Source organism: Aspergillus novofumigatus, assembly GCF_002847465.1.
Source record: "Aspergillus novofumigatus IBT 16806 chromosome Unknown P174scaffold_5, whole genome shotgun sequence".
NCBI lineage: Eukaryota > Fungi > Ascomycota > Eurotiomycetes > Eurotiales > Aspergillaceae > Aspergillus > Aspergillus novofumigatus.
In genome coordinates, this window is record NW_020194278.1 from 68691 (window position 1) to 90223 (window position 21533).

The 21533-nt window shown below is 49.6% G+C and overlaps 12 protein-coding genes across 12 annotated transcripts; 8 read left to right on the top strand and 4 right to left on the bottom strand.

Moving 5' to 3' along the window:
• The first annotated feature begins 252 nt into the window (after nt 1-252).
• On the top strand, nt 253-1761 carry P174DRAFT_390486 (PLP-dependent transferase). The gene is made up of 2 exons (XM_024823485.1): nt 253-409; nt 462-1761. Exons 1-2 carry the CDS (start codon nt 377-379, stop codon nt 1629-1631), a joined length of 1203 nt encoding a protein of 400 aa, XP_024680870.1. The 5' UTR covers nt 253-376; the 3' UTR covers nt 1632-1761.
• Nucleotides 1762-2419: 658 nt separating this feature from the next.
• On the bottom strand, nt 2420-3053 carry P174DRAFT_196753 (uncharacterized protein). Its single transcript, XM_024821303.1, has one exon. It carries the CDS (start codon nt 2804-2806, stop codon nt 2486-2488), a length of 321 nt encoding a protein of 106 aa, XP_024680871.1. The 5' UTR covers nt 2807-3053; the 3' UTR covers nt 2420-2485.
• A 516-nt stretch (nt 3054-3569) lies between these two features.
• On the bottom strand, nt 3570-4618 carry P174DRAFT_460866 (RTA1 domain-containing protein; the record flags this gene model as incomplete). The annotated part of the gene is made up of 5 exons (XM_024829934.1): nt 3570-3731; nt 3757-3963; nt 3988-4091; nt 4148-4391; nt 4445-4618. 5 exons carry the CDS (start codon nt 4616-4618, stop codon nt 3570-3572), a joined length of 891 nt encoding a protein of 296 aa, XP_024680872.1.
• A 2113-nt stretch (nt 4619-6731) lies between these two features.
• Nucleotides 6732-8194, top strand: P174DRAFT_504497 (NADPH cytochrome P450 oxidoreductase family protein; the record flags this gene model as incomplete). Its single annotated transcript, XM_024831208.1, has 3 exons — nt 6732-7153; nt 7194-7305; nt 7454-8194. 3 exons carry the CDS (start codon nt 6732-6734, stop codon nt 8192-8194), a joined length of 1275 nt encoding a protein of 424 aa, XP_024680873.1.
• A 215-nt stretch (nt 8195-8409) lies between these two features.
• P174DRAFT_421352 (uncharacterized protein) lies at nt 8410-8739 on the bottom strand (the record flags this gene model as incomplete). The annotated part of the gene is made up of 2 exons (XM_024824946.1): nt 8410-8649; nt 8704-8739. 2 exons carry the CDS (start codon nt 8737-8739, stop codon nt 8410-8412), a joined length of 276 nt encoding a protein of 91 aa, XP_024680874.1.
• A 1998-nt stretch (nt 8740-10737) lies between these two features.
• On the top strand, nt 10738-11155 carry P174DRAFT_431712 (uncharacterized protein; the record flags this gene model as incomplete). The annotated part of the gene is made up of 2 exons (XM_024825709.1): nt 10738-10809; nt 10877-11155. The coding sequence occupies 2 exons, from the start codon at nt 10738-10740 to the stop codon at nt 11153-11155; spliced, it is 351 nt and encodes a 116-aa protein (XP_024680875.1).
• A 630-nt stretch (nt 11156-11785) lies between these two features.
• P174DRAFT_512923 (SDR family NAD(P)-dependent oxidoreductase) lies at nt 11786-13197 on the top strand (the record flags this gene model as incomplete). The annotated part of the gene is made up of 5 exons (XM_024831920.1): nt 11786-12011; nt 12316-12371; nt 12443-12533; nt 12566-12901; nt 12925-13197. Exons 1-5 carry the CDS (start codon nt 11940-11942, stop codon nt 13195-13197), a joined length of 828 nt encoding a protein of 275 aa, XP_024680876.1. The 5' UTR covers nt 11786-11939.
• Nucleotides 13198-13815: 618 nt separating this feature from the next.
• Nucleotides 13816-15734, top strand: P174DRAFT_512924 (uncharacterized protein; the record flags this gene model as incomplete). Its single annotated transcript, XM_024831921.1, has 3 exons — nt 13816-14178; nt 14242-14413; nt 14461-15734. 3 exons carry the CDS (start codon nt 13816-13818, stop codon nt 15732-15734), a joined length of 1809 nt encoding a protein of 602 aa, XP_024680877.1.
• Nucleotides 15735-15744: 10 nt separating this feature from the next.
• On the top strand, nt 15745-16595 carry P174DRAFT_487683 (uncharacterized protein). Its single transcript, XM_024830786.1, has one exon. It carries the CDS (start codon nt 15861-15863, stop codon nt 16254-16256), a length of 396 nt encoding a protein of 131 aa, XP_024680878.1. The 5' UTR covers nt 15745-15860; the 3' UTR covers nt 16257-16595.
• P174DRAFT_460870 (MFS general substrate transporter) lies at nt 16330-18559 on the top strand (the record flags this gene model as incomplete). The annotated part of the gene is made up of 2 exons (XM_024829935.1): nt 16330-16456; nt 17064-18559. 2 exons carry the CDS (start codon nt 16330-16332, stop codon nt 18557-18559), a joined length of 1623 nt encoding a protein of 540 aa, XP_024680879.1.
• Nucleotides 18560-18966: 407 nt separating this feature from the next.
• Nucleotides 18967-19441, bottom strand: P174DRAFT_431716 (RidA family protein; the record flags this gene model as incomplete). Its single annotated transcript, XM_024825710.1, has 3 exons — nt 18967-19191; nt 19260-19333; nt 19390-19441. The coding sequence occupies 3 exons, from the start codon at nt 19439-19441 to the stop codon at nt 18967-18969; spliced, it is 351 nt and encodes a 116-aa protein (XP_024680880.1).
• A 509-nt stretch (nt 19442-19950) lies between these two features.
• Nucleotides 19951-21358, top strand: P174DRAFT_487698 (putative gibberellin 3-beta hydroxylase; the record flags this gene model as incomplete). Its single annotated transcript, XM_024830787.1, has 4 exons — nt 19951-20224; nt 20292-20417; nt 20442-21060; nt 21114-21358. The coding sequence occupies exons 1-4, from the start codon at nt 19985-19987 to the stop codon at nt 21356-21358; spliced, it is 1230 nt and encodes a 409-aa protein (XP_024680881.1). The 5' UTR covers nt 19951-19984.
• Between the last annotated feature and the right edge of the window lie 175 nt (nt 21359-21533).

Here is a 21533-nt window from a genome sequence, read left to right on the forward strand (position 1 = left end):
AGCACCAAGACTGCTAGCAATGGAAAGGCTGAACATTGGGTGTGCAGGCAAACTTTCTGTATATGCATGCAGCCATCTTGCTTACGCCTTCGCAGCGCATTTGTGAGAAGAGTAGTTGACTGGAGTGGGCCCAGTAAAGAAGGACCGCACGTATGATTGGCAACTTCTGAAACCACCTATCCCACTTCAGAACCAGATAAAGTATATAATTAAAGCATGGAGCAGCAAGGCCTGAGTCATTACATGCTTTCACTTTTCTCTTGTAATTCTTTCGTTCACTTCCACGGCCTTACTGGTAGTTAACCAGGCACGAAATTATATATTTCAGTTCATAAACACCCTTGACACGTTGCTTTAAGGGGTTGCCAACTAAATTATGAATAGTATCAGACAGTTTGAGCTCAATACAGTAAGCAGTCGTACCCATTGTCTACCATACCCAAGTTACTTAGCCGAAATAGTGGATCGACACTCATGAGAATCATGACACGTTGGACATGTCAACAACGGTTTCGTCGCCTGCGCTGTCAATTGACGATCTAATTGCGTTATCCACTGATTCCCAGGCAACTAGAAGAGCATTGTCACTAGGATCTGTTCCTCTGACCTACGGAGAGCCTAATGGAAGCGAAAACCTGCGACATTCAATTGCTTCTCTTTACACAAATCCACAAGTCACAAGCGGACATATAATAACGACTAGTGGGGCCGTGGCTGGCAACCACATTATTTTCTCTGCGCTGATATGTCCTGGCGATCACGTTATCTGCATGTATCCAGTATACGAGCAACTCTATAAGATCAGCCAAGCATTGGGTGCTGAGGTCACTTTCTGGAAGCTCGAGGATAGTAATGGTTGGAGCGCGAACATGCAATGTCTCCGCCAAGCTATTCGCGAAAATACCAAGATGATTGTCCTATGCAGCCCAAACAACCCAACTGGTGCATATCTACCAATCGCAGTGCAGCATTCTATCCTGGAATTGGCAGAAGTCCATCGCATCATTCTAATGGTTGACGAGGTTTTCAGACCGATGTTTCACTTCTCACCAAATCACGAGGAGGAGCCAGCCTCCTTCCTTGAAAGTGGATATGAAAAATGTATTGTCACAAGCTCTTGCAGCAAGTCATATGGGCTTCCCGGTATCAGAGTTGGCTGGATTGCGACTCTCTCCAATGACTTCATACGTCGTTTCACTCAGATTCGTAACTACACTACTATAAGTGTTGGCCTGGTTGACGAGATTATTGCCGCAGAAGTACTCTCACCAAGATGCCGACTAAGCTTGCTTCAAAGAAGTTTAGATATGGCAAAGGAGAATCTTAGATTTCTCAAGGAATTTGTTGCCAAGAATCAACTGATCACTTGGACACCTACTCATGCTTCAACTTCAACTTTAATAAGGCTTCATAACAAGGACGGATCTCCCCTCAATGATCATGAGTTTGCTCTAGAGTTCTTGAAGGCGAACAATATCTTATTCTGCCCCGCTAGCCTCTGCTTTGAGGAGAATAGCCAGGGCGGCCTTCAGGGCTATCTTCGCTTGGGTTTTGTGATGTCTCCCGAGACGTTTCGTCATGGCTTGGAGAAGCTTGCAGAATTCCTGGAGGCATGGCCCATCTTTCAATAAGGCTATTTGTGGATAACTGGGGTTGTGTGATTAGAATGACTGCGAAGAGTTCCCTCTACGCCCGGGAAAAAACATATTCTGCGGCGGAAGATATTAAAATACGGCGACGTCGAACTGGATCGGATTAACCTGGAACGTGCCGGCAATGGGCCGGGGGCCTTCCAAGTGTAGAGCTAGCCTCGAAAAGCCTACTTATATCTTAGATTGAATTCAATCTACTTCTCTGCAGAACCGAGCCTTGTTGTCTTAGTCTTCATCTTGGACCGGCTGGCCAAGGGCACTGGGCTATCCTTCAGAGCGGACTCTGCGCGTGCTAAGAGCCTTGTGATCATTGCCATACTCCTTGTGCTTGGGCCAGATCATGTCGTGTCCGCGATCTCCGTGCCTTCGTCCATCCACTCCTTCTGGTCTTCCGTTTCTCGCGCTCCATCCCTATTCGTCTTCCTTCGCCGGTGGGATAATCGTGATGGGTAAGGATTGGAGATACATAAGTAATTAATGTAAAGAAGCAAAGCTGGGTTCCTGATAGGTCTCATAGACTAGCCAATATTTTTTAGATCTATAAGAAAATTCAATATGTTGACTCTGCTGGAATAATCTCTAAAGGAACGCATGATGTCATGGCATTTGACCTCACACCTTTACCAGCTCGGGTTATAATAATGTTGCCGTAACCGACCCCTGCAACGTTGCGGCTTAGTAAGACTAAGCCTTAGTATTCGGGGTCGCGCGTTGCGCGACCCCGCCATCTCACCGATGAATTTTCTTAATATCAAACTATCATGAAGAATTAGGCAACCTTCCTGTCAAACTTTACTAATAAAATATATAGAAACAGCGACTACTGACTTTATCTATCTTTCGCCCTTTTCTCTGCCTTCGAACAGTGATTCCTCTAGCGAGGCAGTAATCGAATGCTCTGCTGCCCTGGAGTCGCTCTGGGGTTGACGGTAGACTTCAAGGTTGCCCTCCGTGGAAGAAGACGCCCGAGGATGCGTCGCTGCACCGTCCTCTAGGTCGATTCCCGAGAGGGAAGTTAATTCGCTGAGAGGTGTAGATGCTCTTCCCATAGTGAGTTCCGCTGAGGCATCGACAGCTTCTGAAGCAGTCAATGTCCCAGATGGCGGACTTTGATGTTCAGGCCAAGATTCCATCAAATAGCACTGCTTTAGCATACGAGCTCGCTTGTTGAGAGTCGCCAGAAGGTGCCGGTTCCGTCCAATGACTGTAACCACTAGTCAGCTCTGCATTTGTGAAAGTGCCTTCAATATAGGACTGGATCTGCCTTGCCTTGCATACATAGCCCGGTCATTCCATTGGGACACATCCGCAATGGTAGCTTCAATAGCGGTAGATTCCGCAAGGAGGTCCTTCGGATATGGCCGGGGAGCGATCAGTTTCTGATGCAAGCCAGATTTAACCACTTCATAGTCGAGCTGTGTGAGGTGAATAGCCACTTCTTGCATGTGGCAACGATAGGTGTCGTCCTCGTTACATTCAATCCGATCAAGATCGGCATGGCGGAGAACATAAACCCAGGATATTGAGATGTTTTTCTGGTCACTACTGCAGAGATGAATCTGACGTGGGTGGGGAGTGCTAAACACTTGCCTTATGATCTCTCCCAGAGCGTCGCTTATGAAGGGCGCACCAAGATACCGGGAGAGTAATGCGCCCTAATCTGACAAATTTTGGTAAGTCTGCGTTAATTCAAGACAGGAAATTAGCAAGCTTGGTATGTCTCGAACCGATGCAGCTGGACGTTGTTTCTGGTAGGTACAGGTTTGAAGAGTCTACCAAGAGGCACAGCCTTTGGGGAGTTCAGAGCCCGACCAGTCCCACTCATTTGAAAAGTTATTTGCCAATGAAGAAAATTTATGTCAAGGCTGGGATAACAAGCCCGTTGAATTCCAAACCGAATGAACGATGCAGTACACCTCAAAAGATATACAATACAGCGACGGTAGTAATAAAGGGGAGGGAAGAAAGAACAACCTCCTCACACGCCAGAGTACCCCCATATGCCTTGGTCGCTTGCGCGTCTGGGATGCGTGTCAATGCATAATCAGCGGCACGAGCCAGAAGTTGACCAATTTCTTGCTGGATGAACAACATTGAAGGTGACCATGGTGATGAACATCAACAATGCATCGAAAATATATAAATAGATCTCGTGATGTAAGAGGTACCCGTCATTTCCTTGGATGTATTCAGCTAATCGGAAGATGGAGCGGATCATGATCAAGAAGCTTGTCACATAGAGTATGTTTAGATGTTTGCGCCACAGAATGTCCGGAGAGCAGGAGCATGGGATCAGGTATCTCTTGAGCATCTAATAAAAGTGGGTCGCGGTGACGATAAAGAACCCAAAGAAGAAGATCTGAATCAAGAGGCCAACAATGATAATGTGTTCGCTGTTCTTCATACTGTCCAGGTTCCCACTACTCTGAATGCCGCCACCTAAACCATATCAACAGGTTGTTTGATGCTATAAGTCCTCACTATGAGATACCTACTAGCTCCTTGCAATAAGGATGAAAGCACATCCCCTGTCACAAAAATCTTGGTCAACCACTTTTTTTTCAACAACGCATGCGATTCGGCCTGTAACACCAGGATAATGCGACCCAGAAATATGTATATTAAGGCCGCTAGGAGAGCTGGCGCGAGCAAAAGAAAGAGTGTCTGCACTAGATAAGGTCCGAGGGTCCAATCTGGGCTCTGCCTGCTGGACATGGCACGTCCGATATATCCGATAATCTCACTAGGCAGATCAGCACGATTCCGGGCCCAACGAATGAAGGAGAACAGACAGATGCCCCGATAACAAAGGGAAAGAAAAACCATGTGTGAGTCTTGAATATTCGAAAAATATGATACGCGGTTGTGCCTATGAAAAGCAGGACGAAAATAACGGCGCCGCCCATGCTGGGGTCGTAGCGATAGAAGGCAAAGTCGACCCCGTTGGAATCCCTCAAGTCCACCATTTTGATGTGTATGGAAATCGGGCCCGACACCAGTTGCCACAAATAAAAGAGACAAAGAGACGGAGAAAAAGTATGGATTTCCAGGAAGCACGTCGCCAATGGCACCGATACAGGTCAGACTGGAGGTATAGTGGTGTAAAGAAAGGGTGGAAAGCCTCCTAGGACACATGAGAAGGATCATGTTGCTTTATAAGGAGCTCAAACTCCACGTTACATATTTTGAATTGCATCAAAAAGGAGACATAAATTGTGAATGAAAGTAGAGAACGGATCCGCACTAGCAAGGCAGAGAAGTATTGTAAAATATTGTGTAATAGTCTTAGGCTACTACTATGGGGCCAATGCTGAGTCGTGCTACTTCAACCTCTCGCACCAGCCGTGCCAAGGCTTCATATAGCTGAGAGAACATACTAAGCGCCTCGATGCAGTCTTCCAAGAGACTTGGACTCTTTTATGATCACTCCGATTGAGAGACATCTGATTTGCATTGCAGCCGGGCCGGAGAAAACAAACACGGGTGGGGTAGGGGGCCGGCGGATCCTTCAGTAGGTAAGAGAAAAACCGACTGCGCAAATAGAAACGGAGGCAGTGACGCCCGGGGGTAGGAATACCTGGGCAAATGAGTACAGGTATGGATTCGAGGCAACCTTCATCGGAGGATAGGCAGCGCCGTGGAGTAAGTGTCTGGAAGCTTGCCGCCAGATCACGAGCGGATTGCAGGGTACAGGCCTTCTGAGTTGAACATGGATGTGTCCATTTAAACGTCTTCTCAACTAGGCCAACCAGCCGAGGACGGAGTTATCCCCGAGTCCTTACTCGCCTGACGGCCGTCGATAGCGACGAGGTAAAATCATTTGAAAATTATGGTAGGACAGCACCACGGCCTCAATCTTGCCATGTTGTAATAAGGAAGGTTGATTATCCTTATCCTTATCTGAAAACTCGAGGTTTTAAATACTAAGTTAAAAGGTGAACATCAGGTTGATTTCCAATTAATCGCTTTGTATGCGGAATATATCCGAAGCTCTATTGTTCTTACTTGATAGATCCTCAATTTCACAACATGCCGGAATATCGGAATCAGCGTGACATCCTTGCGCGCTGATACAAACTTGAACATTTGAGGAAATACGGGAAAAATCATCCTCAGGATGTCGATCGCTTTTGCTTGTTCGCCAACGGCACCGCCCGAGGTTGTTTGTGATGAGAGCAATGTTGGAAAGTCGGCGAGGCGAGACATATGGTTCTATGGTTCCTAAGGACCCAACTGGTGTCCAGTTGGACTTTAATCGGCGATGGCTTGGCCCGGGGCACTGGGCGAATTCAAAAGGCGCGGGGGAGAACGTCCGAGCTGTGTCAAAGATGAGGCAAATAGTAGGTCTTTCTACTACCCATATTTACGGCAGTATCGCACCACCCGCTTGCGGCCGCAGCCTTTGGCTGGGCCACTTCTCATGGATCACGGGTGGAGTCTACCCAACCCGAAGGAGCGAAGAACCTGCATAAACCACTTAGGCATTCGAGTTGCAGAGTGGGGACATCTCTTCCCTGGAGACCTGAAGCCCTCACTGAAAATGTTTCAATTGCACGTAGCTGACCATCTCTGATTCATCATACGCCGCGCGGGCGCCGAGTTTGACTTGCGGGGTGAATATGTGCATGAGGTAACAATTATCTCCAGCAAGATCGGGTAACATCTCTTGCCAAACATTGCTTCCCTTGGCATGAAACGGCATCTCCTTGACCATGTGCAAGGAATGAACCAGTGTAGACAGAGATTATTGACCCTCGCTGCGTCGCGGCCAGAGTGCTACGGGGCTTTTGCGGCGCAGTATGTCCGTGGGCGCTGCTGCGAACACGGTATTGTCAACTGGTTTCGCTGGAGCCAGGAACGAAAATGGCCTGGAGGCAGCGGGAAAGCAGCCAGTTACCTTCTAATATTGCTCCAATAGTGGAACGTGCAAAACTCTCGCCAACCGGTTGGCATCGACAATGATGGCCCGCGGTCTGAACGACCAGGAGCTTGCCAGTCTAGACAGTGCTGTCGGCAACCTACCGCAAGATTAGCCAGTGATCATCATAACGACCACGTACGACCGGCAACCCGCGGACGATGCGAAGGAAGTTTGTTATCTGGCTTGAAAGCAGTATCTGTCCATCTCTCCAAGGCGTCTTCTATGCAGTCTTTGGCTGCGGTCACCAAGACTGGTCTAAAACATTATATCGCATCCCTATCTTGATCGACAAGCTGATACAGAAGGCTGGAGCCACACGTCTAGTAACACGAGGCAAAGCCAACACCGCCGTCAGCGATCTCTTCTCGGCTCTCGAAGCGTGGGAAGAAAACATTCTGCTGCCTGTCATCCGGGAGAAGTTCCTCCTTTCCAGAAGCAACGACGGTGAACTACTCGACCCGCATCCGCTTCAACTAAGCCTCGGCAAGCCCATGAGGGTGGGAATGCACCCGGACATTGTTGAGCCCAGCGTGACGGGTGTCCGGATCCTCGGCAGCCCCGGAACCCCCAAAAACGTCATGTAGAATTCCGCGTCCCCAGCGAACTCTCCCTCCGCCCAGGCGATCATCTGAATGTCCTCCCGGTCAATCCACCAAAGACGGTCTCGAGAGTCTTGGCTCGATTCAACCGCGCCGGATCACACTATCACGATCAAGTCATTCATCGCGTTCTGTCAGCATCACGACACGCCTGTGTCGGTACTGAGCTGTTTAGCTCGTATCTGGGGTTGTCCCAACCGGCAGCGCGGAATGTGAGGCAATAAGGATCCTCACTAGCCTGACTTTAACTGAACGCAACTCGCTGACTGAAGAAACTCCAGAACATCAACGCCCTCGCTTTTGCACAGTCAGATCAAGACTCGCAAGAGCTGCTCCATTTTCACGATTCCTACCATTCGCTAGTCCGAGATAAGCGTGTCTCGGTCGTGGGCCTCCTTGAACAGTTTTCCTTGGCTGCTCTGCCCGTTGCCACATTTATCTCTGTGCTCCTAGCTTTGCTCGTCAGGCTATACTCCCTTTCCATGGCTCCCACGTTCAAGCCCCTGCACGGTTCGCTCACCTTCTCCGTCGCTAACGAGCTCGCATGGAGCGGCAATGGTCGGCACTTGGGTATCGATCAAATTACCTCGCCTCGCTCACGCCAGGATCCAGGAGCTACACATTCCACCCCCCAGCGAAAGACGCTTTCCATCTACCAAGGGATCATTCCAGCACACCAATCATCATTCATCGTGATCTGTGCGGGGAGTGGCCTTTGCCCTTTCTACAGCTTTACCCAAGAACGCATTGTCTGGCTGCAACAGGGCAAAGCACTCGCGAAGGCACTGCTGTTCTTCAGTTGTCGCGGTTCGAGCCTGGATGATCTTTATTACGACGAATTATGCGAGTTTGAATCTGCTGGCGTGGTGACCGTTCACAGAGCGTACAGGAGAGACCCGGAACATCACCTGGTCAAGAGATGTCTGTATGTGACACATCGGTTAGTGGTAGAAGCCCAGGCCATCAAGAACCTCTGGGTTCATTGCGACGATCTATGTCTGCGGGTCGAAGAATGTGGCTAAGGGGGTCAAGACCGGTTGCAGGAGACACTGGGGACAATGCCTGAGGAGCGATATGTGACGGAGATTTTCTAGGTGGTAACGCGTGTTATCTTCATTTATCTGGGGTACAAATTTAATCTGAGCATATTGTTTCTAGAATTTATGTGAATGGTCATTTGAAACGGATGATATCTGGCATGTTTACATGATGATGGAATGAGATGTCAGTGGAGAATTCACATTGCTGAGATCCGATCTACCGATTCAGGTCCAAATCCTGGAACAATAAACCCAAGCAAGCTCTGGAGATTAAAGGAAGTCGCTATCGAATTCTCATCCACGCCAGGCACGCTCATCTCCGGCCTTACAGGATAGTATAGATAGTCCCTTGGTTCCCAGGACTCCATGACAGTATCTTGCAAGTCGTCATTGCTATCATTGTTATTGCAATTTGCCCGATTCGGACGGATCGGAGCCTGGTCAGAGTTAGACAAGGAAGGAGAGTTATGCGATACAGGACGGCGGCCTACCTCGGTGTCAACCACTGTGGGCGCAGGAATCGACATGTTTAGATCATCCAGTGACTTCTGTTGTCGAAGTTTACTGGCAAATTCCTTGACATACTGTCGCGCTTGAACGACGAAGAGGAGCTACGCCTATTCGCTTCATGAAGCGGTATACCGGGTCTGAATTGCACCGGTATCAAACAATCTATGGCTTGTTTGATGATGGGGTGCTGCAAGACCTTTGCAGTATGGGCTACACCCATTTGAAAGCCAGTCTTATTAAAGTTGTAAACATCCTGTTCAAGAATACCATATTTCACTATGGTATTCTTAGTAAGATTAAACCATTAGTTGAAGACTCCTGGGTCCTTCCATTTTGCACGCTGGTAATGACATTTGCGGGTATATTTTGATATAAGATCATCATGCTATTTAATAAAGTTGCTGACCCAGTTCTTTCCAGTAGACAGACCTGGGATACCAATGAGGTAGTAAGATATCCACCATTTTGCGTACAGTATCCTGAGTTGGTGATAGGCCGCACTCATCCATATCTAGAATCCATTTCTTCAGAGAACCCTCTTCTAGACTGTTAAGCTTCTGGCAGTTAGCTGGTATATTAACCCGTGCTTTGCGGCCGCTAATTCAATGTAAAATTATATCAAGGGACATCATATGCTGCTGCTGCTGCTGCTCGTATGCTTTCAAACTGGTCATTTTGGTATGCTTTGACCGCAAGAGGTATGCGATCTTCTAATTTAGCTATTGATCCAAGTTATTTTGATGCCATATTCGATGGGAAATCTAAAGGCTGCAAGGTTTCAGGGGTTCTGAGGGTGACTCGTTCGCTTGGGGCTCGTTCGGTTGTGGATTACGTTCTCTCATATCTTATCTATCTCCATCTCTAACCTTTCCATCCATATGATACAGCATAATTACAATGCCTCGCCCTTCTATTAACCTTGAGCCATATAAGGCTGAGCTATTCCATCTCTATAAGAATCCGGTGCATCTCCCCGGACACACCTTATTAAGGAGCATGGGATTGAGAATACTACAGGTACGATTGAATTACGCCTACACAGGTGGGGTATTAAAAAGCAAAAATCGTATGGCAAGCTCTGACGCTATGCTGCATGCCCCTATCAGGATCCTTTTCTTCCAGGCTGGACAGAATGAGAGCAGATAAGGAAGGCCGAACAATGTCTGACCCCAGGGTAGAGCTACCAATCATTGAAGCTTCATAGATCTGGGATGCGAATACGTATGTACATGTACAGGCCAGAAGGCTTTTCGACGCAGGGCCCCGTTAGCAAAGGTCTCCAGCGTGCTGGCGAGTGCAACAATCACCTTACAATAACTCTAATAGGCTCGTATTCGTAAGCCCTACCGGGTGTCCTTGTCAGTGTCATCAGATCCAGGTGGATTCCGCTTTGATCAACGGCATACCGGCTACCTTCATCGCGGTACAAGGATTTCTTTCGACATCCCTTTTCTTTCGACTGGGTACTGTGGAGGTGGCCGCTTGCGGTCATGTCTCTGTAGAAGACATCGGACAAACGAAGGACAGGTTAAAAATGGTTTCATGTAGGATGCTTTTCTTGCCATATACGGCACTCGAACCAGAGCCCTAAAATAATTCTATTTGTCAACGATGTCTTCTGGAGTAGGCCATTTGTAACCTGATGCGCGGCATAATCGGTTCACAGTAATTTTCACCCAAAATAGTCATTCTGAATGTACAGGTTCACCGTTGGCTTGACCTGCTCAACTGGGAAGCGAATCCGAAGGTGGTTGAAGGTCTAACCAAGAAACAGTATGTGATTTTGTTGTTCGCTTATGTGATTGTCGCCCCACTCGGTATACGTTATAGGAGTCTCTCGTATTCGCATTCTTACTTATTGATGCAGTACACCAGCGAGGCTCTTAGCATCTCAGTTGCTCAAAATTTCAGGGACCCGGCGCGTAAGCAGTATATATGTCGAATGCAAACAGGATTCGTTGTACCTAATGGCCCGAGGAAATTCTTTCTTTCTTTTCACCACCATCGGCTCCAACATGGCCTCCACTGCTCCCATGACCTCCAGTGTGCCATCTTTAGCGACACTTGGGCTCCTTGCCGTCTATACTGTCAGTGGAGATACCCAGCTTTAGTATCTGTTAGCTCAATCATGACACTAACGACAAATGTCCGCAGCTGATCATTTACATGTTCGGTAATGTGGTATACAATCTATGGTTTCACCCGTTCAGACAATATCCGGGCTCGAAATTCGATGCAGCAACCCGTCTTCCGTATACTTTTCGTCTCTTGCGGGGTTCGATCACCCCACGAACAAAGGAGCTACATGATAAGTATGGTCACGTTGTCCGTATTGCTCCCAATGTCCTCTCCTACACGTGTGGCGAGGCATGGAATGGTAAGCCTCTCGCAAAGGACTGCACCGACCATCTCAAGCTTTCTCTGATCGAATAACATCCATGAAGACATCTATGGCCTGAAGCAAAGGAGCATGCGTGGCGGTTTCCCAAAGGATCCCAAGTACTACATCAAATCTGCTAATGAAGCAAGTAGCATTGTACGGACTATTTGACCTTTGGGTATCATACTTATTCAGGTTTGATGTTACACGACAGCAAAGGACTTTATCAGTTAGTCTGCTCTGCTTTGAGTTCCTAAACAATCAGGCATCTTTGATTCTCTAACTAGCCAACAGAATCAGGCCTTCATATTTTTGCATTTAAGTACATGCATTCACCCTACACATATTATTGACCCTGAATGGCTGACAAAGGGGAGACAGAAGGCTCAGTGAGAGGCACGAATCGAAATTTACAAAAGAATATTAATGTGTATTAGTGCAAGCGCTGATATCAGCCAGAATCAGTATCCGCCACTGGAGAGAGCGTGTTGATTCTGGGGGCCGTTATTGGTTTCTCGGGCAGACAAGATGGCTAAACAGAATATGACAGAGGCTTTTATTGTTTGAACCAGGTCTTACTTCAGCTGTGTCTACGAGGGAACGACGCGGAGACGGACTAACAATGAAGAGTCAAGCTCAGAAGTACGACGCGAAGAGGTACTAAACGGATGCTTTCCACAGCTCCTACGTTGAATGAGTCGATGATTCAGGTCTGGCAAAATTCAGTCTCCCGTCAGTGGACAGAGCAGGAAGATGCATTTATGCCAATGTGCACGCACCGGTGGAAATTTGTGTTACGCCAAGGCCTCATAGTTCAAACAGGAACCCACAGAGAACATGGCCATCATTCAACTCTGCTATCATCACTACCATCACCATTGGGGTCCTCCATCATGCAGGAACCCTGTAGTATCTCCATCACGCACGATTGTTATTGCATGCTTGGCCTAAAAGTGTGAACGTGGCCAGTGGCTTCGACTGATAACAGATTTGTTGGTAGACCAAAAGCTTGAACTTAACACGAGAGGAGCACGATAGAGTGTTGGTCTTAGGGTTTGGGAGGAGCTCCGTCCGCTAGGTTCTAATCGACCGCTCAGTTCCCGAAGAGTCTTATGTGCAGCAAGAGTATACTTCATGGCTCTTTGGATGTTCATCCTTGCATATCAGACGTTGCACTTGACTTGAATACTCTTCCTGCATATTCACCGGACAGCAATGTCTCTCTGAAATCCGCGGCCGACTCGCTCTTGTCACTGGTGCATCAGGAGGGTATCTGGAATCGAATCACCATTTCTTTACACTATCTTAGCAGCGAAAAAGACTAAACGTAATAATACTAGAATCGGCGCCGCGTGTACTGAGCAGCTGGCACAACATGGAGTCCACCTCGCTCTGTCCTACTCGACCAACCAGACCGCGAATAACGAGCTCGTAGCGTCTCTACGATCCCGATACGGGACCAGCAGCTTCGCATATCTACTCACCAAGTTGAGGTTGCATGTCCAGATCAGATTGAAGCGATGTTCGAGCAGATCGATGCTTACCACGGCCACGGACCGGACATTCTGATCTCGAATGCCGGATACGGGAAACGCATTACTCAAGTTTGGGATATTGGTCTGGAGGAATTTCACAAGATGATGAATATCAACCTTCATGCTTCGTTCATACTTGTAAAAGGTGTTGTCGAGCAAATGAAGAGCGAGCGATGGGGTCGCATCGTGTTCATGTCATCAATTGCTGCATACGGGGGAGGGATCAATGGATGTCGTGGGTATGCTCGTTTTCTTATTCTGGCCGTGGATTAACGCCCTTTTGCCAGACTGCGCGGACTTCCAAGGCCGGATTGACTGGGATGATGAAGAACGTAGCTACGCGACTGGCCAAGTATAATATCAGCGTCAATGATGTTGCTCCTGCAATGATTGGGGATACGGGGATGATGGCCAATGCTGCAGCTGTTCCGGAGGTAGTAGCGGGTATTCCTTTGGGTCGGCTAGGGACGCCGGAAGAGACAGCAAATGTCGTGAGTATGTTGGTGAGGACAGGATACATGACGGGCCAGAGTTTACTGCTTGCTGGAGGGTTAAAATAAGCAGTTGACGCCGAGAATTTGAAAAAAAGAAAAGAGAAAGAAAAGCTCATTTGCTAGAGATGCATCACAGACTCGGGAAATTTTATCATGCTCGGATGACAGCGTAAATTTGTTTCGTTGCTGTAAGCGATAGAGTCAGGGCCAAAGTGTTCGAACAGTAGCAGGAGACTCGGCAGGATACGGGACCATGAGCAATTTCCCTGGAATGAGTCTCTTATCAAGAGTCTCACGGCAAAGATGACGATCACCAATGGCCAGAGATAAGATAGGGGAGACATCGGTGAATTGCCGAGAGTGCAGCGGAGCTACGATAAGAGACATAACAGACATAAAAGACCAAGCTGTTAGATAAGGTACAGGACTTTCACTATCTCTCCTTCAAAGAGAAACGCATATTTCACCAGAGCAACTGATCGTTCTCCTTTTTGGGAACTACCTGGCATAGTACCTACCCAAGGCTCACTGAGTGCCCGATCGCCACCACATCTCTGTTCTTGTGCAATATTGCGGGGGTGGAGCACGTCCAGTAGAGGGTAGGAAACTCGCGCTGGCTCGTGGCCAGATAAATAGACGCTCTTCCCCGCAATTTTCCAAACTCTATTGTCAAGCACTTCCATCATGTCCGTCTCTCATTCCCCAACACCACTACCGCCGTATCAGCCCTTCCAATGTGCCGTCTGTCATAGTCGGTTTACCCGGCACGAGAATCTAAAGCGACATGCAACCCTGCATTCTCGGTCTCTGGGCCAGGCCTTGCTTCCCTGTGACTATTGCAAGACGACGTTCTCTCGGTCTGATCTGCGCCATCGCCATATTAAGAGGAAACACCCGGAGCATGAGCTGAGACGACCTACAAAACATGCGAGACATTTACGTGATCATCGTGCCCATGACAACAGCAATAACAGGGAGAAATCAGGTTCTTCTGCAAATAGGCCTGCAATCAACGACGCGACTGGTCTTGGAGAGATTTTGCCAGATGTACCCGAGCTTGATTGGGACATCCTGCTCGGCGCATCGCTGGCGCCTGCGCTTCAAAACCAGAAGACCGATTCCCCGTCGCCTTTATCCAATGTGAATCCGACAAGCTTCCTCTTTGATGCGGATCCGGCCGATGACCCACTACCACATAATCTAACCCGAGTAGAGGACAACTGGATCCCCTCAGCTGTACAAATAACACAGGGATGCCACCTCTTCTTTACTCACGTTTCATGTTTCATCCCTTTCCTTCACAAACCCACTTTCAAGGCAACAAAACAGCCCCCCACCTGATACTCAGCATTCTGTGTCTGGGCTATCAGTACGGAGAGGATCCTGAATGCAGCAATCAGGCGGGGTCCGGCGCGATACTGTCCGCCCGCTGCTTCAACCAAGCTCGTTCTATTATCGCTTTCGACGACAATACGCTGAATGATCCAACACGAAGCCTTGCAATAGTTCAGTCATATCTTCTACTTCAGATCTGCGCGATGATGTACATGTGCGGCGACCACTCCGCCCATGGTTTGAAAATGCATTCCAATATGATCTCTCTCGCTCGGTCAGCAGGACTTATGCAACCCTTCGCTGCCTCATCACTTGCCACCGAAGACCTCAATTCCTTATGGCACGAATTTATCCAGGGCGAGACCCGCAAACGAACCCTTTTCACCGTCCACCAGATCGACGCTCTCTGGTATCAATTGCTCTCCATCCCGCGGTCAATCTCCCACCTAGAAATCAAACACGACCTTCCCTGCCCCGAGGACCACTGGACTGCGTCATCAAGCGCGGAATGGGCGCACCGCCAGCTTATATCGCGATACCATCCAGGAAGCTCAGTCCAGTACGCCGACGCTGTCAGGCGGTTCCTCTCCTCGGACGGAGACCTCGCTTCCATCCCGCACTTCGATCCCTTCGGCGCTATCAACATCGCCCACTTCCTTATCTCGAGTGCACGCGAAATCTCCGGCTGGTCAACCATGACGGGGATGCTGAGCATGGAGCGATTTGGAGCGTTGCGGAACTCCCTCATGGCACTATCTCCTTTTCTTTGCCAGCGGAGTCATGCGGATGAACTCACCGCGACAACGACAGCTACAACTCCAGCCGCTGCCTCCTACGCAGCAGTCTGGGAAAGCGCCATGCTCGAGCTACAAATGTGGTCTCCACTGCACACAGGCGGCGTGGTCGGAGCCAGCATCGATGCTTGGTTGAGTCAGTCGACGCAGATGGCGCTTTCATCTTGCGAGGTTCTATGTAAAGCCGATACTGCGCAGTCGATTCAGCCGCATGTTGACTGGTTCCTGAGGTACCTTGATACGATGCCGGCGCCGGAATCTGAGGCACCGTGGGTCACACTGCATGCGTACAGGGCGTTTCTGATTGCCTGGCAGTTGGTGAGAAACGGGGTACCTGGGGCAATGCAGGTTGTTGGAGTCGAGGATGGGCATGAGCACGGTGCATTGGAATGGGCGAGGAAGGTATTTCGAGGGAAAGAGAGATGGCAGATTGGAAGGCTGATTGCCGGCTGCTTGGATGGATTAAGGATATAATCTAAGTCGTATATACTTCTTATGTGACTATTTCGGGTACATGAACTCTATTCCAAGTTCTCTCATGATCTCGCAATATCAAACTCCGCCATGTACCAGTTCTGAATAGCCTTTGTATCGCCCGTAATGGCAACAGTATCATACCGCTTACTTGCGTCCTTTGCCAGCGCCCCATTGTTCACCATCCTCCCAATCCACTTCCCATACTTCCTCCCCGCCGCGATAATCTTCTCGACGGCAGCCACAAACTCTGGCTCGTCGCCGCGCGCAGGGACATATCCCAGAAGCGACTGCGCCAGGTCATTGGGACCAATAAAGACCATATCCACGCCAGGCACAGCACAGATCTCATCAACGTTCTCAACTCCCGCTCTCGTCTCGATCTGGATCATTGTAAGGATCGTCTCGTTCGCAGAAACCATATATTCTGGCGTGGTCAACCCGTGCCCGATAGCCGGGAACGCCGAGCCCTGGCCACGCACGCCCTGCGGGGAAACTTCGACGAGGCAACGACCTGTCTAGCTTCGTCCGCGGTGTTGATCTGAGGCACCATGATCCCGTGGGCACCAGTGTCGAGCGCGCGCTTGACGATGTCATGCGCTGGGCCGCGGATACGGATGATCGGGGAGACGCCGAGGGAGGAGATGGCTGCGACGGCGTTGTGCATTGCGTCGTCGCTGATGTGGCCATGTTCGCAGTCAATGATGATGCCGTCCACGCCGGTTAGGGCGACTATTTGCGCCATGCGTACGGAGGGGATGGCCATGAATGTCATGAGCGGGTATTCGCGGGCTTTGAGTTTGTTGAGCAGCCGGAGGCGGGGTTGGTGATGGTGGTCGTGTGCGCGGTTAGATAGGTCATTGTGTCGGTGTTTGCTATTCTGGATGGTTTGAAAGAATTCCATTATGTTAATACTAGCGAGGCATGCCTTTAAGTATAGATTTCCAGGACTTTTGCTCCCTGAGTGGTGTCAATGTACTGCATACTCCCTCATACCAGCCATCGCGGTATGGAGCACAGCGAAAGCTTATCGAGAGGAGCTCCTCCGCACTAGTGTAAGGCTGGCTCCCCCACTGCACTGAAGAACGCCGGGGCTCCTCCCTTAATCTTTTGACTAGCACTGCGGTCTCTTGGTGGAAAGCAAGACTTTTTGAATGGATAAACAGCAAGACTTTTTGTGTTAGGGACGGTTTGAGCTCTGAGAGCAGTAGATGACCGTCAAGGTGCTCTCTGGCTACTTATAAGTCATTGCTGTCCGGGAAGGGAGTCCGAGGATTAATACCTCATACAGACAACTTGCTCTGGACTTCGACAATGGACACTAAAAAGCACCCCCGTCTGTCCAAATCGCGGACAAAGCATCATGTGCAGAAGGACAAATCTCACCCCTGCATCGGATGCCTGAGACCCTTCGCAGCCTCAGCGATGATGATATGCGTGATCTCAACCGGAAGATCGTGCGCAAGGTAGATTTACTCGTCCTCCCGACTATCGGCATCCTGTACATCCTGAACTACATCGACCGACAGAACCTTGCCGCGGCCAAGCTCCAAGGGATCACCGAAGATCTGCATATGACCACTGAACAGTTCGCCACGGCCGTCTCCATTCTCTTCGTCGGCTACTTGCCATTCCAGATCCCGAGCAACCTCCTCATCACGAAGATCTCCCGTCCAGGCATGTACATATGCTGCGCTGTAACGGTCTGGGGCTGTATCTCGGCGGCGACGGCTGCAGTAAAGAGCTACGGTCAGTTGCTGGCGGTGCGAGCCATTCTGGGCATGGCCGAAGCGGTCTTCTTTCCCGGAGCCATCTACTACCTCTCGGCGTGGTATACGAAAAGAGAGCTTGGAAAGCGTATTGCGGGGCTATATATCGCACAACAAGTCGGCAACGCGTTTGGAGGACTCTTAGCGGCGGCCATTCTCCAGCTCAACGGTATGCACCACATCGCCGGCTGGCAATGGCTCTTCATCATCGAGGGTAGTGTGACGGTAGGCGTAGGCGTCATCTGCAGCCTTATCATGCCCGAGTTCCCTCACAACAGCCGCATCCTCTCCCCGCTGGAGCGTGACCTCGCCGTCTGGCGTATCGAGTCCGAGGCCGGAGCCGCAGAAGGCAGTATTGAGAACGAGCATGAAAGCGTCCTCCGTGGGTTTGCCAATGCCCTCTCCGACCCGAAGCTCGTCCTCCTCATCCTGGCCAACATGCTGTCGCAAACCCAAGGCTCTATTGCAAACTACTTCCCCACCCTCGTCGCCTCCCTGAACTTCTCGCACACGGTGAGCCTGCTGCTCACCGCGCCACCGTACATCCTCGCCGGCGGTGTTTATTACGGGGTAATGTTCTACTCCGACCGAAAAAACACCGTGTACCCTGTCATCCTCGTCTGTGCCGCTATTTCTATCACAATGTACATCATCTCCATGACCACCCTCAACGTCGGCGCGCGGTACTTCTCCATGATGGTTTTACCATTTGCGTCCGTCGGCCCGCAACTCCTCCTCTACAAGACTATTAACCTGCACCTGGCCCGACCAATCTCTAAGCGTGCGGCTGCCTCGGCCCTGGTCAATGCCATCGGCGGCACGTCGAATATCTGGGCCTCATATTTGTACTACTCGCCCCCGCACTTTTATGCGGCGTTTGGTGCTCTGATGGGTGCGGCTGTTTTGCTGGCGTGCACAGTAACGGTCTATCGATGGTTGGTTCGGAGGGAGAATGCGAGGCTGGATTCGGGGAAGCCAGAGGAAATTGCCAAGGTTGTGAAAGGGGGTGTGACGGAGGAGATGGTGCAAATGGGGTGGCGGTACGAGATGTACTGATTAAGTGCTGAAGGGGATGTGCGGATGCTCCTCTGATTAGCTACTTGCCTGATTAGCTACTTGCCTGATTAGCTACTTGCCTGTTTAGTGTCTTGCTCTGTATTTTTGTTCTGATGTCCATTCTGTTGATTTAGCATATGTGATAATCATTATACAGGAGTCTGGTATTGCTGTATAGACACATCCAGTTTTCGCTCATGCCAGTCTTCCCTGGCAGCAAGCTAGGTGTAACCTCATGCGGCAAATTCGGCTTTATATGTCTTCACTTATGCTGTTGTCTGGTTATTAACCATATAGTGAACGAATGGCACTATACTAATCAACAACTCATACGCGAATCTTTCTACCAATCAATTTGGCACATCGGAAACATATGAATTCTTCTCTTGAATGAGCTTCCAAACGGCCTAAACCTGCGCAATACATTCTATCTCAATCACCGTCCCGTCACCAGGAGGCAGCGCCTGAAGACACGAGCGCGAAGGCATCGGCTTCGGAAGAAAATCAATGTACACTTCATTCATTGCCGCGAAATCCTTCATATCGGCCAGATAGACATTGTACTTTACCACCTGTTCCAGGGACGATCCGGCCAGCTCGAGGACTTCCTTTAGGTTTTGCAATACCATGCGCTATACGGAAGATGGTTTAGCGTCAGGATGATTGTTGAGGTTGTATACTGCTGCATGTGAAGACTCACTGTCGCTTGCTTAATCTCGCCAGTAGCGGTCTGTCCAGCACAGAAGACGAGGCCTGGGATCTTGACGGCAGGACCTATAGGGATTAGGGATCCTGGCTGATTTGATCGACCGGTGAGATTGAATACTCACAGTTGTGTGGCTTGGGAGGGTACTTTTCGCTGGAGATCAATTCACGGGACATCGTGACAGACTGGGTAGAAACTAGATTGCAGTGATTGAAGATAGGATGTGAGATGATATACGACCGTAAATGACTCCTCAGCCCCCTTATGAATAAGGTTAACTAAAGACTGGTCCTCGCGTCTTCTACCTAACGTGTTGATTCTACTCCTCCCAAGGGGCGCTCCGCCCTAAGTTGGGAGGAGCGCCTCCGCCCCACAGTGCTGATCGAACCAGGGCTGTCCTCTCTGTCAAGGTTAACCTTATATCAAAGCTGATAAGATCACGTCTGAATAGTTGCAAGAGAGGAGCTCCAGAGGGAGAAAGGAACTGATGGAGTAGATTGATTGTTCACGAGGATGGAGGTGCAGAGGTGGGTATGGGACTTGTCCTGCCGCTCATATGATCAAGTTGTCCATCTGGAGATCAAATACGGAGAAAGTAGTGCCAATGTAAACATGCGACGAAATAATAGTATAAAGTGGCCGGGGAATTCATCGGATCTGTCTTTACAATCAACTACACTTACACCGTCAAATTCAATCAGACTAAATCAACCGAAGTCATGGCACCTACTGCTCCGTTCAGTCCCCCTCCCACTACTGGTAAACCTTTTGTCCCCGAATGGATCCCTCCTCCAGTGACCAAGGAAAAACACAACTTCGCACAACTCAAGTCGATTGACCTCTCCCTGCTGGACTCTGATGACCAGACTATCGTTGGGAATCTCATTCAAAAGGTCAAGGTAGCCATCCGCGATGATGGATTTCTGTTCCTGGAGAACTATGGAATTTCCTTGGAGCAGGTAGGAGCTCTCCTAGTTATAGGCGACGGAGAAAGGAGATGGCTGACAACTACCTCATGGCACTTAGCTCCATCGTCAATTTGCTCTAGCACAATATCTCTACAACAACATCAGCGAGGAAGACAAAGAACGCCTTCTTTTTGACCCCGACACCGGTGTTTGGTCCGGTTATAAGCACCCTTACGGATTCAAGGTTGGCCGCTACACTGTATAATAGCATTTTAATGATTATACTAACTATTGGTTAGCGCCATCGCGGCACCCCGACGGCATCGAACAATTCAACTGGTACAAGCCCGAGTGGGAAGACATTAATCGCGTACCCCGATGCCTCCACCCCTTCATGGAGGAGATCGAGGCATTCTGCAACTACCTCACCCAATCTGTCAACCGCCGGCTCCTCACCCTCTTCTCGCGCGTCCTTGAGTTACCTGACAATTACCTTTGGGACAACGTGCAGTCCCACGGCGGCCCAACGGGTGAAGGTTACTTTCGACACGCGCTCTTTCGCCCCGTCCAAAAACAAACCGAAGAGGCGTCCAAGGGTCTGCGCATGCACGGCCACACCGACTTTGGACTGACGACTTTGCTGTTCTCTGTCCCGATCTCATGTCTTCAGATCTGGGGCCGCGATGAACAGTGGTACTATGTGCCGTATAAGCCTGGTGCCCTGGTGATCAACATCGGAGACACACTGGAGATTGTCTCGGGGGGTCATTTCAAGGCAACTCGACACCGGGTTTTCAAGCCGCCGGCGGATCAGTTGAATGAAGAGCGTTTGTCGCTGGTGTTGTTTAACAGTTCGGTTGGGGATTTGCGGATGGCGCCGGCGTATGGTGAGTGTGCCTGTACTCTTTCTGGGTATATGGTCGTGCTGATATTGGAGTAGAGTCACCACTCATTCAACGGGAGGGCTGCATCGAGGAGCAAGGCGTCTACAAAGAGTTCAAGAACCTCACTGCTCAAGGAAAGCTGGTCCCTACCAATCGTCAATGGCGCGAGATTCAGATTGCCACCTGCACGGATCCGACCGATACCGTTCGCAACAGGGTCGGTGCAGACCAGGTCCTCATTGATGGCAAGATCATGCATCAGAGGGAATACATGGGTGTCAAAGTTGTTCTGCCTGTTTGAGAGTGACCGGCCTGGGAGGAATCGGATATTAAGGAAGATATTGTCTTACAGTAGCTAAACCATGAGGTTAATTTCAAATTATATTTCAGTCTTATCTCAGACATATTCCTCCCTTGGATTTCCCACTTTTGGCTACGACAGAAACCTGCTCAGTTTCTAGCGGAGTACAGGCAAG